The sequence below is a fragment of the Astyanax mexicanus genome, chromosome 12, assembly GCF_023375975.1.
Source record: "Astyanax mexicanus isolate ESR-SI-001 chromosome 12, AstMex3_surface, whole genome shotgun sequence".
NCBI lineage: Eukaryota > Metazoa > Chordata > Actinopteri > Characiformes > Acestrorhamphidae > Astyanax > Astyanax mexicanus.
Window position 1 is genome coordinate 20,145,398 of NC_064419.1, and position 20,428 is coordinate 20,165,825.

General features: G+C 37.5%; 1 protein-coding gene across 3 annotated transcripts in view; it reads left to right on the forward strand.

Moving 5' to 3' along the window:
* Positions 1-20,428, forward strand: part of slc12a5b (solute carrier family 12 member 5b) — a 119,202-nt gene that overhangs the window by 47,205 nt on the left and 51,569 nt on the right. For all 3 annotated transcript variants that reach the window (XM_022670669.2, XM_022670667.2, XM_022670668.2), the window contains exons 2-4: positions 16,862-16,962; positions 17,649-17,780; positions 19,684-19,830. In XM_022670669.2, coding sequence (XP_022526390.2) covers positions 16,862-16,962; positions 17,649-17,780; positions 19,684-19,830 — 380 coding nt within the window. The remainder of the gene's footprint in view (positions 1-16,861; positions 16,963-17,648; positions 17,781-19,683; positions 19,831-20,428) is intronic.

Consider the following 20,428-nt stretch of genomic DNA (forward strand, 5'->3'; position numbering starts at 1 on the left):
TCATGAGGACTCGAAATCTTTACAGATTACTTTTTCAAATCGTTATTGTTCAGTCAGCCTCTCTATAGATTTCTTTTTCTCCCTCTTTTCCCTCTTTTCTTCTCACCGTCTCGCAGACACACTCGATTTTCTCACTTCAGGTGTGGCAGCTTTTTTTCTCTCCTCCTCTGCAATTACGTCATTTCAGCCCACTCCGCTGGCACTTAAGGACAGCTGTTATTTATGAGTTTCTAGCTGGCTGTGTGCCAAGTCCCTAGATGCATCTGGCTTTCGAAGCCTGAGCGTCGCCCGGGCTCTGTCACCAGGCTGTGAACAGGATCTCCGTCAACAAGACTGATAACTTTAACACAACGTTATTAACCTGCAGACTCTGTCAGCCTGACCTTTAGGAGGCCCTGAGCACAAATGGATCTGTCATAGAACCACAAACGTGCACATAATTACACGACAGTATGTCCAGATGTGTGTGAACACCACATCTAATGAGTGCATCCACTTATTGCTGACAGAGATGTGCAAACGCACACACACAGTCTGGTTTTGTCCCTGTAGAGAAGTAATGCCAATAGAATAGAATATCTTTAAAACAGATCAACCTGAATCTATTGGCACAGTGCCTAATTCCAGTCATTGACTAGAGAGTATAATTCTCCCAGTATTGAACTGTGGGATAGTGGGACTGATACTCTATCCAATACTTTGGCATCCTACATCCCGATCTCTCAAACGCTGAGTGCAATTTAATCCTTACAGCAATTCTTCAAAATCTCTTTTTTTAGTACCTCTGGATTGGAAGAACAATGAATGAACTTGTGTCCACATAAATGTCTTCATAACCATCCCATTTTTTATCATTACTGTTGAAAATATTTGTGTATTTTTCTGCCATAGTATTATCAGCTGTTTTCTAAAATGAGGTAAAATAATGTCCACTCCACACCTCCTCACCTTAAAATGCGTTAACCAGCAAGTTGGGCCCTTTTCCTGATTACCGTTGCCACTTTTGAAGCTCCACACTTGACTGACATGGTGATCCACCAACCACAATCATTTCCTTTAGAGGCTTTCCCAACTTGCGCAACATTGACCCTCCTCCTCCTCCTCCTCAGCATTAGGGAAACTCCTAGATATATTTCAATTAGCAAGTCTCCTCATAATCTGCTTATAACCAGTTTCACCACAGCTAAACTCTCTCAAAAAATTAATATCATCCTGTGTGCTATTTATATCATCCCGATGGTGGGATAGTGCTAGTTTGGAGACCTGTAATGTATAGAATTAATGTTTAATATGAAAAACTTTACAAGTTCAATAATTCTAGTTTTTGCAAGCAAGATTGTAATGCTACATTAGGGCAGAGTAAAATACTGTATGGTGTATGTTTACTTTAATTTAAATCAATGATTTAATGAACAAACACAAAGCAGAATTTTAGTTTAGATCAATAGATTAAAATCACAAAAAATTGCTGCTTAAATGCTAACAGATACAGCAGCCTTCGAATAGGGATGAGGATTTTATGCTTTAATGCTAGTGAACGTTTTTTTTTTTTTTTAGCTGGATTACTCGCTGAATTGATGAGAGGCTGAAATCCCTGTGTAAACTTTGTCTTCAAAATGCCCTGTGACTATAGGGAGCCCCTCTGTCTGTTTTTTTAACGAACTCATGACATATTTTTGGCTCCATTTTGTGTCTTGAAATCCAGTAAAGTTCTGCCAGTAAAGATCATCAATAGGATTAAAATACTTATGTAATTATATTTCTGCTTTTTCTGTTTAGTGTGATGGTCTGATAATCTGGGGCCTGGACAAATTGCTGTAATAGATGAAAGCAGGAGTTCTGCTGTTTACCAGACAATCATGAAGGAGAATGTCCGACATCTGTCTGTGACCTCAGGCTCAGGCGTACTTGGGTTCTGCAGCAGGACAATGATCCAAAGCACACAAACAAGTTGTATTATCATTATACATTTGACATGGTTAAACAACGTTAAGTCCCTACAAAGACATCTAATATCCCATTCGTCTGGTTCCCACTATCAGGCCTTACTTGAAAGCAAGCCAGTATTCAGCCTCACTCACAAGATAGCAGCACACAATTTTTTATATTTTTTTTCAACTCTGAATCTAATAACACATATAATTCAAAACATGTTCTGGTCAAACTCAGGCAGCTTTACTGAAGATGTTTACAAAACACATGTGACATTTAAAAAGCACATTTAAAAGCAAGTCCACTAATTCCTTTGATTTTCTCTAACGGAAGTCTTTATTTTAAATAAATGCTTGACTGCATGTTTAAATAATTAATATTTATGACCAAAAAATCACTCTTGTTACTGGAACTCACTCCTGTTACTGACACGTATACCTTTTACTTTTTATGTTTTGAGCAACAGAAATTAAAAGTAAGAGTAATTGTTTTTTTTTAGCATAGAATTAGCAAAAACATGAAAAAAGCTAAATGGCAGCAATTCTAATAGCATGAGGACACTGAGCACATTGTAGTGATTTCCCCCAAATTTTACATTTTAAAAATAAACAAATCTAAGACATATAAGAATGAATTTAGGTAACAGGAGAGAGTGTTGAGATTGACCTCCTCAGTCAGAGTTACAATAAGATCAAATATACAGAAAAACTAATGAGGGTGAAGTAAATTTTGGCCTTCTCATGATCTTCAGAAGAACCAGCTGATGTAACTTCCTGTTGCAGATGTGACTTGTAGAATGTTCCAGATGTTTCAGATGTGGTAATGTTTTATGGTAACAGGCCTAAGTGATAACCTAGAGACACAACTAAAATGTGTATTTTAACTTAAATATTATATTAAAAATAACACCTTTGAAGGATTTAAATAATTATATGTCTTGGTAATGTTTATAATTAGAGAGTGGGGACAGGTAACAACTAATGCAATTTTTTTAGTGTTCTAAGTAGTTTTTATTAATGTTTTTAATTACATATCTTACTTTTGAGATTAGGTCAATGTACAGGACACTATATTATACTTAATAATAAAAATGTATTTTAAAGTTATTTTGTGTTCACATTTATACATGTAATTCCCTGGGCACAGAATTGGCACAGATTTGGTGGAATATGCCTAATACTGATTTGGGTATTCCCAAGCCATTCCATATGATAACACTTTATGACCAAGTAACTCACTGCTTTTCCATGACTTTTGGTTGTCCAATGTATAGCAGACTAAGTGTAAAGTAGTGTAATAAATTACATTCAGTCAATAAGTGACTGAATATTTCATAAGCATGTAGTGTGAAGGGAAGGTACAGCAAAATGACAATAAATGTACACTTCTAATCTAAGAGTTAAAACATAAACAGCTTCATTTACCGCCGCTACCTAAAAGTGGTGAGTGCTATTAGTTCCTATCCTGTGCGAGTTATAGGTTCCAGCCCCAGGGGAAATAGAGCTGCAGTAAGTTGTGACTGAAAAAAGAGGACGTCCTTTATGGTGTTTGAGCTGCTTGTGGCTAAAAGGATAGGAAGTACAGCAGCAGCAGATACTCTGCAATACTACACTGTTTATTCCAGGAGGAACCCTGTATTATTTATGGACTTCATCACTTGTTATGTAAGCTAGCTGGGAGAGAGTGTATGACATATATTGGAGCTTATCGCTGTTAACAAAACAAAATCTAGCTCTTTAATTGTAACCACTTTAATAGGCAAAAAACTTTTCTTTAAATTTCTGTTGGCATCATTATTATTATTAATGTTCTCATATTGATTTTAGGTGCAGTAAAGAGTTGTCTAAGTCTGTTTTACACATGCTACCTCTAGGTGATTTGAGAGACACAGAATGGTTTGCTTTTCTTTATTTGTGCCCATGTTGACAAGTTTTAGCATCTTATTTTTATATACAGTTCCAGTCAAAAGTTTGGATACAAGTTTTTCTTTATTTATTTGTGTAATAAATTTTTTTTAATTAAATTGTAAGGGCTGGGGTCTGGCCGAGGGCTTCTTCGGCCGCCAGGGTGAGGTCTCGAGCCCCTAATCAGCCCTGATCCACTCCACCTGCCCCCATTTGAAGCTCATGGGAGTGAATTCATGCCAGATTTTCCTCCGAGCTCTGGCTCTCTTTTCCTCCCTGCTCTATCCACGGTGGTTGCCGTTTTCCTGCCTGTGCTTAGAGTGAGACTAGACGGCATAGCCAGCTTTCTCCTCCCCTCTCGAGTTTCCCCTATCCCCCTCTCTCTCAGAAATCAAAATTTGGTGGAATAACCCTGGTTTTTGATAACAGTTTTCATGCATCTTGGCATGTTCTCCTCCACCAGTCTTACACACTGCTTTTGGATAACTTTATGCCACTCCTGGTGCAAAAGAATCAAGCAGTTCAGCTTGGTTTGATGGCTTGTGATCATCCATCTTCCTCTTGATTATATTCCAGAGTTTTTTTATTTGGTAAAATCGAAGAAACTCTTTTTTTTTAAGTGGTCTCTTATTTTTTTTCCAGAGCTGTATATTAGTGGTTTTAATCAATTCAACTGACAGCAATATTCTGTGATTAACTTAATTATTAATCATTAATCACACTTGTTCTTCTTAAGATGAAGGTAATCTGATCTGACATTCATCTTATATGTTGACTATGTAAAATGTTGATATTTACTAAGATATAACTATTTTAATGTACATATTATGACACTGAAACATAATAGATGATCATAAGTTATATATTATGTTCTGGACTTCAACAGGGATGAATTTGAAGTAAATTCCTCTAGAAAAAAAGAAAAGGTAGTGTGATTTTGTTGGTGTGCCCCATGCTAAAAAGAAAAAAAAAAATTAAACAAAAATGTTATAAAAATGTAAATTCTGCATGTGTTAACATTTCCTGGCCTCTGCAGATGTAACAGATTCCTCGGTTTCAAGCAGGTCAGGAAACTGCCAGGAGGACAGGTTCTCTTCTACAAATTATAGTTATATTAACCAATAAAGCCAATTAATTTAGCTATATTTCCATCAAGAAGTATACACAAATTATAATTTTCAATAACTGTCTGCTGTACTGTAGTGTTGTAAAGCTGTATATGTGAATAGCCATCCCTGGGGTTTGTGTAAAACAGGCCTTATCCTCTTAAAAGGCTTTTTTTTTAGCTTTGACACATGGTTTTAGAAAACCAATTTACTTCACATTAAAGCTTTATATTATCCTGAGCTTCTCAAACCTTTAAAACATTCTTTACACTGAGAAACAAATCTCCTTTACAATGAGACTCATCCACTGCAAGTCATTTAATAATCCAAACGTCAGTGGCCCCCTCTTTAAGCCCCTTTATTTCTAACAATGTATAACAGTAATGTTGGCCTTGGGTGTTGCTGGAGACAGAGAACCATTTCCTTCAGTAATGAAAGTTCTCATTTTCTGGTTTGGAACAATGTAGCGCAGGAGCAGATGAATAATTGCCCTCCTTCCCTGGGCAGCAGAAAAAATGGCTCGCTTCACAGCCTAAAACTCAATAGTGCTGGTAGAATTCCTCAGTAAACGCTTCCAATTTCAAACAGCCACACTGTGGGATGGGCTTTCAACTCAGAAAACTGTGGAATCTGTTACTTGCTGTGTTTTTGCTGAATCAGGGGTGAATTCTCTGAGCTCAATGAGGCTGCAGCGTTATTAAATTATGACACAAAGAATCTGAAAAGTGAAGAGCAGCTATAGATCGTTGGCCTCGGCCCAAGCACGCAGAGACGATATGGCGGAACCGATTTATTCTCTCAGGAGAATTGGATTCCCGAGTGTATTACGAGGCGTGGAGGCAATGAAATTAGGCCTGTAGAGAGAGAGAGCAAAAGATTGGCAAAGATGTCCACAAACAAGGACACTGCATACAGATAATAAAGTAATACAGTAATACTTACATATAGAAAAATGCTTCTAGGCAGGTCTGTTCACATGGAAAACATTTCTGCAACACTTTATCTCTGGTGAAACAAAACCAGCTCTTTGAATGGGGAGCAAGTTTGGTGGTAGCAATGGGCAGGGGTGGGCCCACCACCACAAATTGGAGTCTGACTCCAAATATGTTCACTCATTTGCTGATTGGACAACAACCCTAAAAACCTAATTTTGACTGCCGCACAAACATATTACTTTAACACCGCCTGGATTATAATGGTCAGGGGCGCAACTACATACTTTTTGGGGTGTATGCAAACGTAGTATCTGCGCCCCCAGGGGGGAGAGATACGTTTTCTGCTGTTTCTCCGGTGAGGAAATTTATTTGGGGCCACTGATAATGGTCAGTGTTGTATATTGGTCTGACAAGCCAGCATGATGTCTCCTCCATCTTTAGCAGTTTTTTGGTGTAAAATAAAATAAACTGACACAATACGTGATTTTAAATTGTTAAATGGACAAATAGTATTTTTTTTTTATTTATACATGTCATTTGTAACAGTGTTTTTTGTGTTTTGAGCTTGTGAGGTGGTGAAATCTGCTATTATGTCCTTTAGGGGTAGGACACAATAATAAAAATGTCAAGTGAATGCTCACTCCCCATCAGACCAAGAAAATACAACGCAAAATAGTAATTAAATAAGATTCTTTATTGCTCTTAAGGGACATCTCCTCCAATTTTCAAGCTTCAGAATCTTAACAAAACAAACAAAAAAACAGGATTCAATAACTTGGACAAGAACGTAACACTAGCCAGTCATTTGAAAGGAGGCAGTGGCTGGCTTCACATTTGTTGTAGGAGGCATGTGCTAGTCTTCACTCTCCTGTTGTTGGGGCATCAATAGTGACAGGGGGAGTGCAGCTGAGTAGGTGCAGTAATTAGCATAGAAAATCGAGGAGAAAATTGGATGAAAATAAAGTAAAACAGTCAAAAAACATTTATTTGGATTCATGAATTCGAAAACCAATGGACCTAAATTTTGTAAATCTGAAACTAAAAATGTGTTTTTAGAAATATGTATTTTTAACGGGAAATTTTTACCACAACACAAGATCAAAACACACACATAAATACCAGTTCAAAATGATTTATGAATTACGCTAAGGCTGCACAATACATTGTTTCAGCATGTGCATGCTCAATATCACAGTGTCACATTGCAGAATGTACAATGCCAATCAAGAAAAATGAAAGCATATAAGACATGCAACAAGTTACTGACATTTATGACATCGATCAGAAGCAGAATATGTTGACCCAATATCATTTGTTTAATAATAATATTATATATTGAGGGCATTATTAATATTATGGCATGCTATATCACTGACTTATCATGAAATATCAGATTTAAATTATTTTATTTGTTAGTTGATAAGTATTTGAATCTGCATTTTGTATGTATATTTAAATAAAGTTTATAGATTTAAAATATTTGATCATGTAATTTAGGGCTGCATTATACTAAAGAAAACTGACATTGCAAAGTGTCATTTTTTTGCATCATATATTAAATAGCTGTCTGCCTTTAAGCTTAATAGTCTTTTATTATAATAACATTAATAATGTCTCTGAGAAGAAGAATCTGATCCAGAGGACCTGCGTGACTGTACGACTTCATTTCAAATAAACAGCATCTCACCTTTATTTCACCCATTTAATCAACTGGTCAACAGTTAATCAACAGTTTAACAACTGCTCACATGTGCTTCTGTTAGTCTGGAATAAAACCCTACAGATCAGATTGCTCACCCTGATGTAGAAGATTCTGTAAAGCCAGTTAGTACAAGCAGCGCAGCTGCGAAAAACACAAATGCCAGAGCACTGAGAGAGAAAACATGAAAACATGAAAAATTAAAAAGCAGATTACTTCTAAGCCAAACGCTGTAATGTGCTTTTAAAAGCAGATTTAAAACGCGTACTGGATTACAGAATCCTCAGGTGGCAACACTGCAGCAACAAATGTGATGCTCTGACTCTGATATTAAAATACCATACCATAATACTGTTCACCTCAGTGACCCGTGATGACCCTTAAATGTATTGTAACACTTTACAGTTAGTCAGAACCCAGATTAGCTGCTAATGAAAGACAGTCGCTGTTTTAAGAAGAGCTGTTTTAAGGCATTTGGTGGCCCCAAGCAAAATAGACTGTTCTAGTTTATAACCAACACTGACTGCCAGGCAGGGAGCTAACATAAACATTACCCGTATGTCTTTATGATAGCCTACCTACTGCTTAATTACACAATTTGCAAAAGACATGTAGGCCTAAATGTAGATAAATCTGTTTAAAGACTGAGGATGGGACTCCAATAACAGTTTTGCTTTACATTCCTGCATTGACTGTATCAAAATGTAAAGGGGTGCTCAGACAGTTTTTGCATTTAATTCATAATCAGTTATGATTATGAATCAGTTTTATTTTGAGTGAAGGTCCATTACTATATACAGCTCTGGAAACAAAAACGAGAGACCACATTTAAAAATGATGAGTTTCTTTGATTTTACCAAATTGAAAACCTCTGGAATATAATCAAGAGGGAGATGGATGATCACAAGCCATCAAACCAAGCTGAACTGCTTGAATTTTTGCACCAGGAGAGGCATTAAGTTATCCAAAAGCAGTGTGTAAGACTGGTGGAGGAGAACATGCCAAAGTGCATGAAACCTGTGATTAAAACCAGTGTTATTGCATTAAATATTGATTTATGAACTCTTACACTTGAATATGAACTTGTTTTCTTTGCATTATTTGAGGTCTAAAAGCTCTGCATCTTTTTTTGTTATTTCTGCCATTTCTCATTTTCTGCAAATAAATGCTCTAAATGACAATATTTTTATTTAAATATTTATATATTTCATTTGGGAGAAATGTTGTCCGTAGTTTAAAAAATAAAACAACAATGTTAATTTTACTCAAACATATATCTATCAATAGCAAAATCTGAGAAACTGAAGTGGTCTCTTAATTTTTTCCAGAGCTCGTGATATGCATCGGTTCACTAAGTTCTTGCCAGTCCACACAGCTCTATTATCTAACTGCTCTGTTTATTTTTCGTGCCTAAAATTTGTTTAAGCTTTGTCGACTACCACCTTACAAAGCTGAAGTTGGTTTCTTATTAGACCGTTTGTGATTAAAACTTTACGTAACATCATAAATGGTGCAGCAGCTACACTCTGGCGCTAGTACATGTCCCATAATGCTGCACCATTTAAGGTGAAATGGAAATAAAAAGAAGCTAAAATCTGCCCTGCACATACCCTAGCACTGGAAGATGCCCTGGTTAGCCCTTCCCCTCCCAGTGTTGGTGTCATTTTGTAATTATGTGGGAGGCATTGATGGGTAAATCGTAATTGAAATTGTACAGTCGTTACTGGTTGCAGCTCTAGAATGCAGCTCCATATTTGCATTAGTTAGATATGAAGTAGTGTAATGAGAAGAAATGGACTATAGACCTATAAGCAGCCTGCGTATGTACAGTATGTTGCCATTGATTTGCTTTACCTTGAAGTTCTGACCCCAGATCATTGCAGGCCATCAATAACGATTCATTTATCAGCTCTGAAGCATGCGTTTATCCTGTTTACCCTATCCCCTGTGCATAATTCTATTTCAGCCAATTCTCCCTGCATAAATGAAGCGCTCACCCTGACCCCAGCAGTCGTTTAACTAATGCTCTCTGCTCTCAGACAGAATTATTAGCGAAAGACAAAGAACAGACATCTTTATAATCAAAGAAAGCAGAAGAGCTTGTTCTCCTTGTTCTTTTAATCTCAGCTAAACTGCAGAGCTGAAGGTCACTGAGTGTCAATGCAAACAATTCTGTAAATTAACATGCGCACAGCTCAGCCGGCCAGCTATTCATTAAACATGAGTGCGTTCGATTAAATCAGGCATGTAAAGCGATGGCAGTCCCCCGGCCACTTAATGAGCATGCTCCCCTTTATAATTAATTCAGAGCAAAAGAAGAGGCAATTATCATTATTGTGATTGCACGTTTCAGAAAAGTCAAAGCACCACTTGCACTCTTTGCTTCATGTGTTTTGATGCAGCAACTGGAGCAAGTGAATGCACATTATTATTCTCCATCAATTAAAAAACACTGTGTACTCCAGCAGAGTTTTTTTTCATTGACTTCGACTAAGTTCGGCTTGTCTCATTTGTTTATAGGAGGATCACGATATTGTGCATACCCAAATAAGTGCAGCATTAAACTTGGTTTTAAATAGGTACATACTTTCTACATAAATAAACTTTTAAAGCAGATATTATACAAACCTAACACAAAGAAAAACATCTATCCATTTTCAGTGAATAAGTTGAAAGAGTTTGGTGTCTTGAAACAGGAATCATATGTTTCTATAAGCCGTTTTGGTGGTTCCCTTATTGTGATGTCAGAAAAAGACAACCACCAGAGCCCCACACACTAGATCAGTTGAAGAAACTCTTCACATTTCGGTCATTTTGCTTGAATACCTTGGAGAGTACACAGCAAGATTGGCTAGCAGACTTCACCGGAGGGAAAGATCTGTACCTACTGTCTGATTAATGTTGTGCTTCTGTCGCAGTTAAGCATGTTTTCTATGTAGCGCAAGCTAACACCAACATGTGGTAAATGCTGAGCGTAAACATGGGGTATGGCTAGAAACAGCATATATACATAAAAGTGACAGAGCCCTTAAACGGCTCATTTTGAAAGAGACTGAAACTGGCAATAATAGAGTGATTATGTTAGAGTGATTTTGTGTAAATAACTTCATGTTCTTTATATAACATGTTTTGTACCGCTCACAGACCTATCTTAACATAATATTATATATTAGGTATATTATGTCTCCTTTAACAGTTCTGTTCATTTTATTACGTTTAGCAAGAATTGTGTTTTGCCTAATTAAGTAGAAATCTCATGTAATATTAATAAAAAACTAAGGTATGTACAAAAGTATTTTTAAAGTACTGGTAAATCAGTGGAATTAAAAGGTTTATCTCATAGGGACCAAGGTTCCAACACTTCACAGTTTACAGCTAGAGGGATTTATATCCTTCTAACCCAAACCTGGCAGTAAGCATGGTACCATTAGGCTTCACTGTTTATCTTCTCCAGTGAGTCCTATACTATTGGCAATACTTCTTTACAGGAACCAGGCACAATGTGTATGTATGTGTTTGTACATCTGTATTAGCATTGGGTGCATTTTTGAAAAGATGACTGCATTCCAGTTGGTCTGGTAAAGGCTCAATTGGCAACAATTCTGGTAACTGGGCAGCCCAAGGGGTTGCCGGAGTGTTGCAGCCTTGTGCAGACATTCCTGGGAAACCCTTGCAGTGTGTGGATGAGCATTATCCTACTGAAAAAGTCAAGTGGAATCCTGCCATGAGAGGCAACACATGTGGCTGCATATACATGCAGTATTGCTGAGTGTTACGGTCTGTGTCCACTGACGCATCCCATTCATTTCAATGGAGAGATCCACTGCATGTTGTGGTGAATGCTGGGTTGCGTTCATTGAACACTGCCCCGCCCTCACGTGAAAAAGTTCAGCAGAGCTCAACTATATTTAAATGAATCCAGCACCTGTGCTGCATCCAGCCAATCAGAGAACAGCAAGCTGTGATGCCACACACACAGAAGAGGCGCCTTTTAACTACAAAAGAAAAGCTGAAAATAGAGTAATATAGATAAAAATCTTAAATTACGATTGACTACATCTGTTGCTTTTTTTGAATAAAAAACACCACGGATACAGTTAGTATTTCTTATTTCACTACTAGGGTAGACAGACTGTTGTACGTATGTGATGGATCCCATTAATATTGCACTGGTAGTTAGGGAAGTGTGTTGCTTCACAGCAAAGGCAGTATTGAAGTGCCTTCGAAACTTGCTAAAGATGGTAGATTCCATTCAGTAGCAGTCCAGGTTTCACTAATGAAGGTGAAGGTTAAGGGTTCGATGGCAGGCAATTAATCAGAATGACCATCCTCTTTCTATTAGTCCAATGATGCATCATATTTTAAAGGTCTCCTTCTGCTAAAATCTACTTTTTCTTGTTCTTTGTGAAATACTGTAGGTCTCTCTGAGTTGTATATGCATGCTGCATATGAAACTGTTTTTCAACCTCTATTGTCTGCAGTTGATAAGAAAAGAAAATATTCAGAAAAACGAGTGGCTCGGGACCACCCACAGGCAGAGATAAAACTGGGCTGCAGCAGAGCTGACACTGTCTTGTCAGCTAAAGAGCTAACAGCTTTGTTTACACCAGCTAGTTAGCATTAGCTTTTTTGTGTAAGTAACTATAGCTTTACATCGGATCTCCCGTGGATTCTGCGTTTTACTGATACCTTAATTATACACTAGGGAAGCACGGTTTGACAAGGCAGCACAACTCAACAGAACACTGGTCAAAGCAAGCGCCGTTAGTGTCAGATTTTATTAATATAGAGCGGACAAACACTGAATCGCTAAGTCTGAGGTGAGAGTTTAGTAGCTTTAGTTTAGCTGAAAGAAATGTTATCAATGCTGCCGTCGCTTGCATATGCTGAGAGTCTGAAGCAAAGTTTAAGGATTGACTAGCACTCGGCTTACCTATATCTTTTTTTTTTTTTTCTCCGACACGTGTGAAGTCAATCAGCCCTTTTTTCGAGCTGCTGCTGATGAATCATTGCCTGAACAGCTAGCATGCTCGGAGGAAAGCACAGCAGCCAGGTTCCGATTCATCCGTTCACAGACGCCTCGTGCCACCTGGCACCACCTTCAAGCGTGATGGGGAGAGAGCACCATCTACCCACCTGGAGAGAGGGTAGGCCAATTGTGCTCCCTCTGAGCGGCGGCAGCTGATGGTAAAGCTGCATGAGAGGGGGTTCGAACCTGCGACCTCTCGCTCATAGTGGCAGCGCATTAGACCGCTGGACCACTTGGTGCTATATCTATGTCTTTAACTAAGGCTATAACTCTGAAAACCTTTGTCCTTTGAGTTTTAGAGCTGTAAAATTGAGTGTGGGCCGAAGGCAGCTGTTAGCCAATCAGAAGTGACATGTTTGCATGTATGGATATTCATGAGCAAGAGCCGAAATCCTGTCCTTCTTCAGAGAACACTAATCCAGTGAACTAAAGCAGGGTTATACAGAAACACCGGAGCACTTTTTTGAATGAAAAAAATGACGGAATAAGACCTTTAAAGTTTGTTAAAGTCTGAAGGCATTTCAGTTGGGGTCAGTGAACTCTCACTATGAGGTACACTACCCAAAAGGAACCTCTGAGAGCCTTTTATTTTGTAAGAGAGGAGGGAAAGGATTTTTACTCCTTCTTGTGGCAAAACAGTGTCTAATCAGACCAAACCTATAATAATTTACGTATCTGCCTGAGACACAGTATTCCAAAGTGCATTATTTATTTATATGCGTTATGTAATAAGTGAACGTTGAGGCCAAGAACAAGTCACGGAGGACTGATTTAGATGTTGAGATTTATTGGGATGCTGTTTGCTAGTCTCGGCCACGATTGACACCGTCTCCAGTGTGACCACTATCCTTGACCTTCAAAAGATTGATGGATTTGTGTGGGTGCGGGGTTCTCCCGGTCCAGTAGAACCGACGATAGGCGAGTGGGTTTGTAATGAGATAATGTGCTGTGGAACAATCTGTTTACTCACTTAAGTGCTGTTTAAAGTGTGCGGTGTTAAAAAATAGACTCAGAATCAGGTTGTTGCTATGGAGGAGGCTGCTGCTAACGCACATCAGAGATAACACAGCCCCACACACACACACACACACACACACACACTCACACACACACACACATGCACTGATGCTGGTCTCTTAAGAGCGCTTTCTTTGTTGATGTGCTGCAGATAGATTTTTTTTTCCAACATTCATTTAATCTCAGTCTGCCTCCATCTCTCTCTCTCTCTCTCTCTCCACTGACTGTGTTAAATATAATCCAGCATATATATTTATATATAAAAACATGCAGAGACTAAAGCTAACACTCGAAGCCTCGGCAAAACTCCCTCAAATCCCTTAGGCCAGCACTAGGATCCATCTCCACATCTCTTGCACGTGCACACACACTCACACACACTCTCACACACTACAGTAAGCAGCCTTATCCGTGGTGTTTGTGGAAAAAACTGAACGATACAGTCAGTTACAGCCTAAGAAGCCTCACTGCAGATCCTCTGTGGATGCGCATGCTAATATATGCATATATGCTCACAAAACTAGGCCACTCAGCGCCGGATAATGAGTTTTGAATAAAGCAGTGTTTCATTTTTAGATAAGATTTTACTTTTAAAGTGGTTTTAAGTGTGTTGCTACTGATGCACCAAAAACTGGGACCAATGGTGAGTTTAGGGCGTTTTCACACCAGCACTATTTGGTCCGGTTAAAACTAACTCTGGTCCGTTTGTAACTTTAGTGCGGTTCGATTGAGCAGGTGTGAAAACAGTAATCGCACTCGGGTGCGGATCAAAAGAACCGGACCGAGACCAGCTAGAGGAGGTGGTCTCGGTCCGGTAACAAAAGCGAACTCTGGAGCGGTTCGCTTGTGGCGAGAACGTGATCCGGTCTCGATCGGATCCAGCTATTAAATATAAGCCATTTATTTGAGCTAAACTGCTGATAAAGCAAGCACAGTTTAAACTGATATATTAGCCAGATAACGCTAATTACCACAGCTGTGAACAAACACTGTGTCCATGCATGCGCCGTCTGCGCTGCATTCACTGCTCACAGCCGCGTGACTCTGTTTATTATGTATAAATCTGCGCTGCACATAGAAACACTGTGTTTGAAAGTGCAGCGTTTCAGCGTTCAGTGTTAAAGCACAGATATTTGCGCTGGAACACAAAATCTTCTCGCTGTATTTACTTTTTTCGTATATTTATATTTAACATACTCCCGTGTCAGACAGCTCTGACCAATCAGAGGACACAGGCTGCTCCCGTGGTTTATTGATGCGCATTTTGGTGCATTTACATTTATGCCTACAGGTGTGAAAACGCTAAATTACAGTACCAGTCAAAATTTGGACACACCTTATCTGTTTCTATATTAGCCATATCTCTATAGTTTGTGCCCATCACATTTTTATATTCATAAATTATTGTGTCACCATAAAAAATTGGCATCTCTGTGGTGCTGCTTATAAGAGGCTTGGCCCTTTTTTTCTCTATAAAGCTGCTTTGTGACAACTTTTGAAATAGAAATAAAATTGAATTGAATTGAGAACCTTATCAGTCAATGTTTTTCATTTATATTTTTAATTTTCTACATTGCAGATTATTATTAAAGATGTAAAAACAATAAAGGGACACATATGAATTTACGTAGTAAACAGTAAAAAAGTGCAAAGAAAAGGAGCAACTATAGTTCAGCACCTCCAGAAACTCATTCAAAACACTTAGAAAACTATTCCAGGTGACTCTTCCTTAATAAAGACACTGAGATTAAAACTACAAACTAATTCCACATGTGTTCCTGTATAGTTTTATTATATACTTTAATATTATATTTACAGTGTAAAAAAACAAAAACAAAAAAAACATTCAATGAGAAGAGGTGTGTCCAAACTTTTGACTGGTACTGTATTGATAAAGCAGCGGTTCCTAATATTTATTTCTCTTAAACTGAAAGCTGTTTTATTCCTGAGTTGGGAGGGAACAGAATATTCTAATTAATGGTGCAACATCTAATACCTGTCTATTCATTATAAAACAGTGTTTTTCCACTGAAATGCTGAAGTGTAGTAGTAGATAAACAGTATTTAATTATTAAAAATTGCTGTATGGAGCCATTTCACTGTTTCAGTAGATACTTTTAGAGTAAATACTGGAAATACTGCATTTTTATTGTATTTGCCTTTTCCATACTGTTCCAGCTTTTCTTAATAAACCTTATAACTGGTTGTTGCACCCCTTTGGCAGCAAAAAACTGCAATCAAGCGTTTGTGATAAGTGGCATTGAGTCTTTCGCACCTCTGTGAAGGAATTTTGGTCCACTTTTCTTTACAGAATTATTTTTCCCATAATAGCCTAAATTAAAATAATTTAAAAAATGTTTTTTGTATTTTTTTGTTATATTTGTCTGATATTAAAGTTTTTTGATAATTGGAAAATACCTTTTCACACCACTGTGAAAAAAAGTGAAGTGAAAAGTGAAGCTGCTATAATTATATTTTTGCATTTTATTAATTTTACTGCAAATTTTAGCTACAAAAATCAATATGACATTATTATGTACTGCTGCTATATAGACTTTTAGTGAAAATTCCTGTATGTTTCTTTATCATTATGTACAGCTCTGAAAAAAATATGAGACCACTTAAAAATTACGAGTTTCTTTCATTTTACCAAATTGAAAACCTCTGGAATATAATCAAGCGGAAGATGGATGATCACAAGCCATCAAACCAAACTGAACTGCTTGAATTTTTGCACCAGGAGTGTAAAGCATAAAGTTATCCAAAAGCAGCGTGTAAAACTGGTGGAGGAGAACATGACAAGATGCATGAAAACTGTGATTAAAAACCAGGGTTATTCCAGCAAATATTGATTTCTGAACTCTTTAAACTTTATGAATATGAACTTGTTTTCTTTGCATTGTTTGAAAGCTTTGCTTTTTTTGTTATTTCAGTCATTTCTCATTTTCTGTAAATAAATGCTTTAAATGACAATATTTTTATTTGGAATTTGGGAGAAATGTTGTACGTAGTTTATAGAATAAAACAACAATGTTCATTTTACTCAAACACATACCTATAAAAAGCAAAATCAGAGAAACTCATTCAGAAACTGAAGTGATTAATTTTTTCCAGAGATGTATATATATTTATTTGTAATGTATTTTTTCCAGAATTAAGCAGGCTTCTTTAGAGTAAACTGTTTATTTGCTTTAGGAATGACAGAAAGATCAACATGTGATATGTATTTATGTTCACAGGAGATGGAAACCCCAAAGAGAGCAGCCCCTTCATCAACAGCAGCAGCAGCGACGTGGAGAAGAGCCAGCAGTATGACGGGAAGAACATGGCCCTGTTCGAGGTGTGATGAAAGCTTTTATAGCTGACATGAACATTTCTATTTTACACTTTTTAATGCAAGCTCAGATTCTCCTTTTCTTTTTTTTCTTTTTTTATACCTCAGGGAAATTAAAACAAACTCTGTTATGATAATTAGGCCAAAGACGTACCTAGACGTGGAAACAGGTTGTCACGACTTTTCAGCAATGCTGGTTAAATAATGCCTTTGCATTTCTGTGAGAACGACAGATATGAGAGGTGTACAGTTGCCTTAGTTTAAAGGTGGCAGTTTAGTTGCATAGATATTTAAATATAATAATCTGTATAATTAGGATTAAAAAATACAATTATTGATTATTATTTAGTAGCATTTGAAGAGTTCAATTAAAAATAAAACAGTTATTAAACTTAAATGGATAGAAACTCCTATTACAACATGTTTACTCTAATAACCATGCAAATAATCATTAATTCTGTTCATTTTAAAATGCAGTTCCCGAAAAAAAGTGCTGTGTAATGTAAATTATGGTTAATATCTATATGTCATTATATGTTTTATTATCTTGAATTTTGGTGTAATTTAATCTTTTGTGATTTAATGGAATGTTAAAAAAATCATAATAAAAATGGTGTGATCCAGATATAGTTTATCTGGGACAGCCTACATACTTCACAGTGTTTGTGTGTGTGTGTGTGTGTGTTTTGTAGGAGGAGATGGACACGAGCCCCATGGTGTCATCTCTGCTCAGCAGCCTGGCCAACTACTCCAACCTGACGCAGGGCAGCAAGGAACACGAAGAGGCCGAGAACAATGAAGAAGCCCGTAAAAAAACAGTACAGGTATCCACACTCACACACACACTCAAACACACACACACACACATTACACTCTTTTATCACACACCATAGAAAAACCTTTTAGTTTCAAATATGTAGCTTTATAAGAATCATTAAACCTTTTTACTTTTAATGGAATGAAGTGTATGATTTTATTCCAAATCATCAATGAGCATTTCTATTGATATATTATTAATGCTATTTCAGTACAAATCAAAGGACAAAAGTACACAATTTTGCACTACACTGTAAGCCTGGATAAGTTGAATTTACTAAAAGAAATTTGCGGAAACTGGTTGCCTTAAAAAAGTTAAGTCATGGGTAATAAAAACTTTAGTGAGCATAACTTAGAACATCAAGTTATTACAACTAAAGTGGAAGTTGATTTTTTTTATTCTTGTTATACTGTAAGACCGGATAAGTTGATAACTTGATAAGTTGATAACTTTTTTAAGCCAGCCAGTTTGCTCAATTTTTTTAAGTAATAGGGAATGAAAACTTGAGTTAGCATAAATTAAAACATCAAGTTATTACAACTAAAAGGGACCTTGATTTATTTCTAAGAAAGCAGAGGGGGAATCACTACACACTGATGGTGAGTGTCAGTCAGAAACTGTTGGACACGCCCAGTATGTAAATAAATTGTGACAGAAGCCAATGGAAAATAATCTGCCAATGACAACAGACTAAACTCAAATATTATAAGTTGTTTCAACTCAAATATCTCAGTTTGAATAGAACAGTATATGTGCCCAAAAATGTTCAACTAACTCAAAATAGTTGAGTATTGTTTAGAAATATCCAATTTCATGTAAAACAGACTTAATTTATTTGAGTTCAAACAACTTCTGGGTTTACAGTGCAGACATTAAGCTTGGAGTGGACAATTAGAAATGATAGCAGTTTGGTCTTTATTTTACTTTTAAGGTCATTTAAGACTGTTGCATTTTTTTAGCTTGATTTACGTAAAAACTGTAAAGAATAATGATGAAAAAAAAAGAATGTCACTATAAATGCTTGAGACACAAGCCTTTGTGTTTATTCTTTAAACACAATATTCCCTTTTTTTTGTGAGAGTCACATACTTTGTGAGGAATGATAAAAATAAAAAAAAATAACTCTTAACTTTCAATATACAAAAATTGAGCAACGATTGGAACAACTACCAGATTCACAAATATACAGTATGCTCTTAAAAAATAAATATATTCTAAAGTAAAATGCCAATAATGGAGCCCTGTATAATATATAGAGAAAAGTCAAGTCAAGTCAAGTCATTATCAACCGCTTCATCCATTAAGGGTCGCGGGGGGGTGCTGGAGCCTATCCCAGCCGGCATCGGGCGGAAGGCAGGATACACCCTGGACAGGCCGCCAATCCATCGCAGGGCAGACAGACACAGACAGACACACAGACACATTCACTCACACACTCACACCTAAGGGGCAATTTCAACCAAGTTCCAATTAGCCTGAACGTGCCGTCTTTGGCCTGTGGGAGGAAACCCACGCAGACACTGGGAGAACGTGCAAACTCCACACAGAAAGACCCGGGTCGCCCCAGCCGGGAATCGAACCCAGGCCGTCTTGCTGTGAGGCGGAAGTGCTACCCACTGCGCCACCGTGCCGCCCATAGAGAAAAGCATTTTATCAATATTTTGGTCAATAATAAATGAACATTCTGATCACACACTCTGACTTACTCATACACTATGACACCAACCCTAGAATATTATTGAATATATTGATTGTAATCTTTGGAGCTGTAGTGTAATCTGTGATCGATCAATGTTCAATGAAATCAAATGTTAAACTGACCTCGGTTGGTGATTGCTCAGCGGTTACATTGATGTTCTCTCTGTGTAATCGTCACTCTGTGTTGATTGATGGTTTGCTGGGTTTAACAGGCTCCTCGTATGGGCACCGTGATGGGAGTGTACCTCCCGTGTCTGCAGAACATCCTGGGTGTTATTCTGTTTCTCAGGATGACCTGGCTGGTGGGCGTCGGTGGGGTCTTGGGTACCTTCATCATCGTCTTCATGTGCTGCTCAACAGTAAGTCTGTCTGTCTGTTTATCTCTTTGTCAGCTCTGTCTCTTCCTGTCTGGCCCTAATTTATCAGGAATCTGAATGTACAGCAGGGAATAGAGTGATGATTTGAGCAGAACTGATGAATCAGCTTCTGCTGCCTGGAAATAAGCACCGACCTGCTAGTCCCTCATTTACATGTCGTTTGCAGTTAATACGTCAAAATTGGATTCTTTTTTTTTTTAGGATGTTTTGTGCTAAGGCAATCTATTACTCATTCATGAATTAAATAATGACATTGGGCCCTCTTTTGTTCACACTGTGCAAGGTGTGACGCGATGCTTGTTGCTATCTTACACCCTGTTAACAGTCTATTTTCACGTCTTGTGCATTAGCATTGAAAATTATGAATATATGTCTGGTGATGGGTGTGGTGGTCTGGAAGTGAGGTGTGTTCAATACATTTTTAGTGTGTTTCTATCTTGTTGGTGGAAAATGCGCCACTGACTGATTTAAACCCTGACAGCAATCAGCATCAACCACCCAATCCTATCTTAGCCACGCTTGTACACGCCTGCTCCTTACACACATATATGCACACAAATCCAGGTACATAAAAAAATGA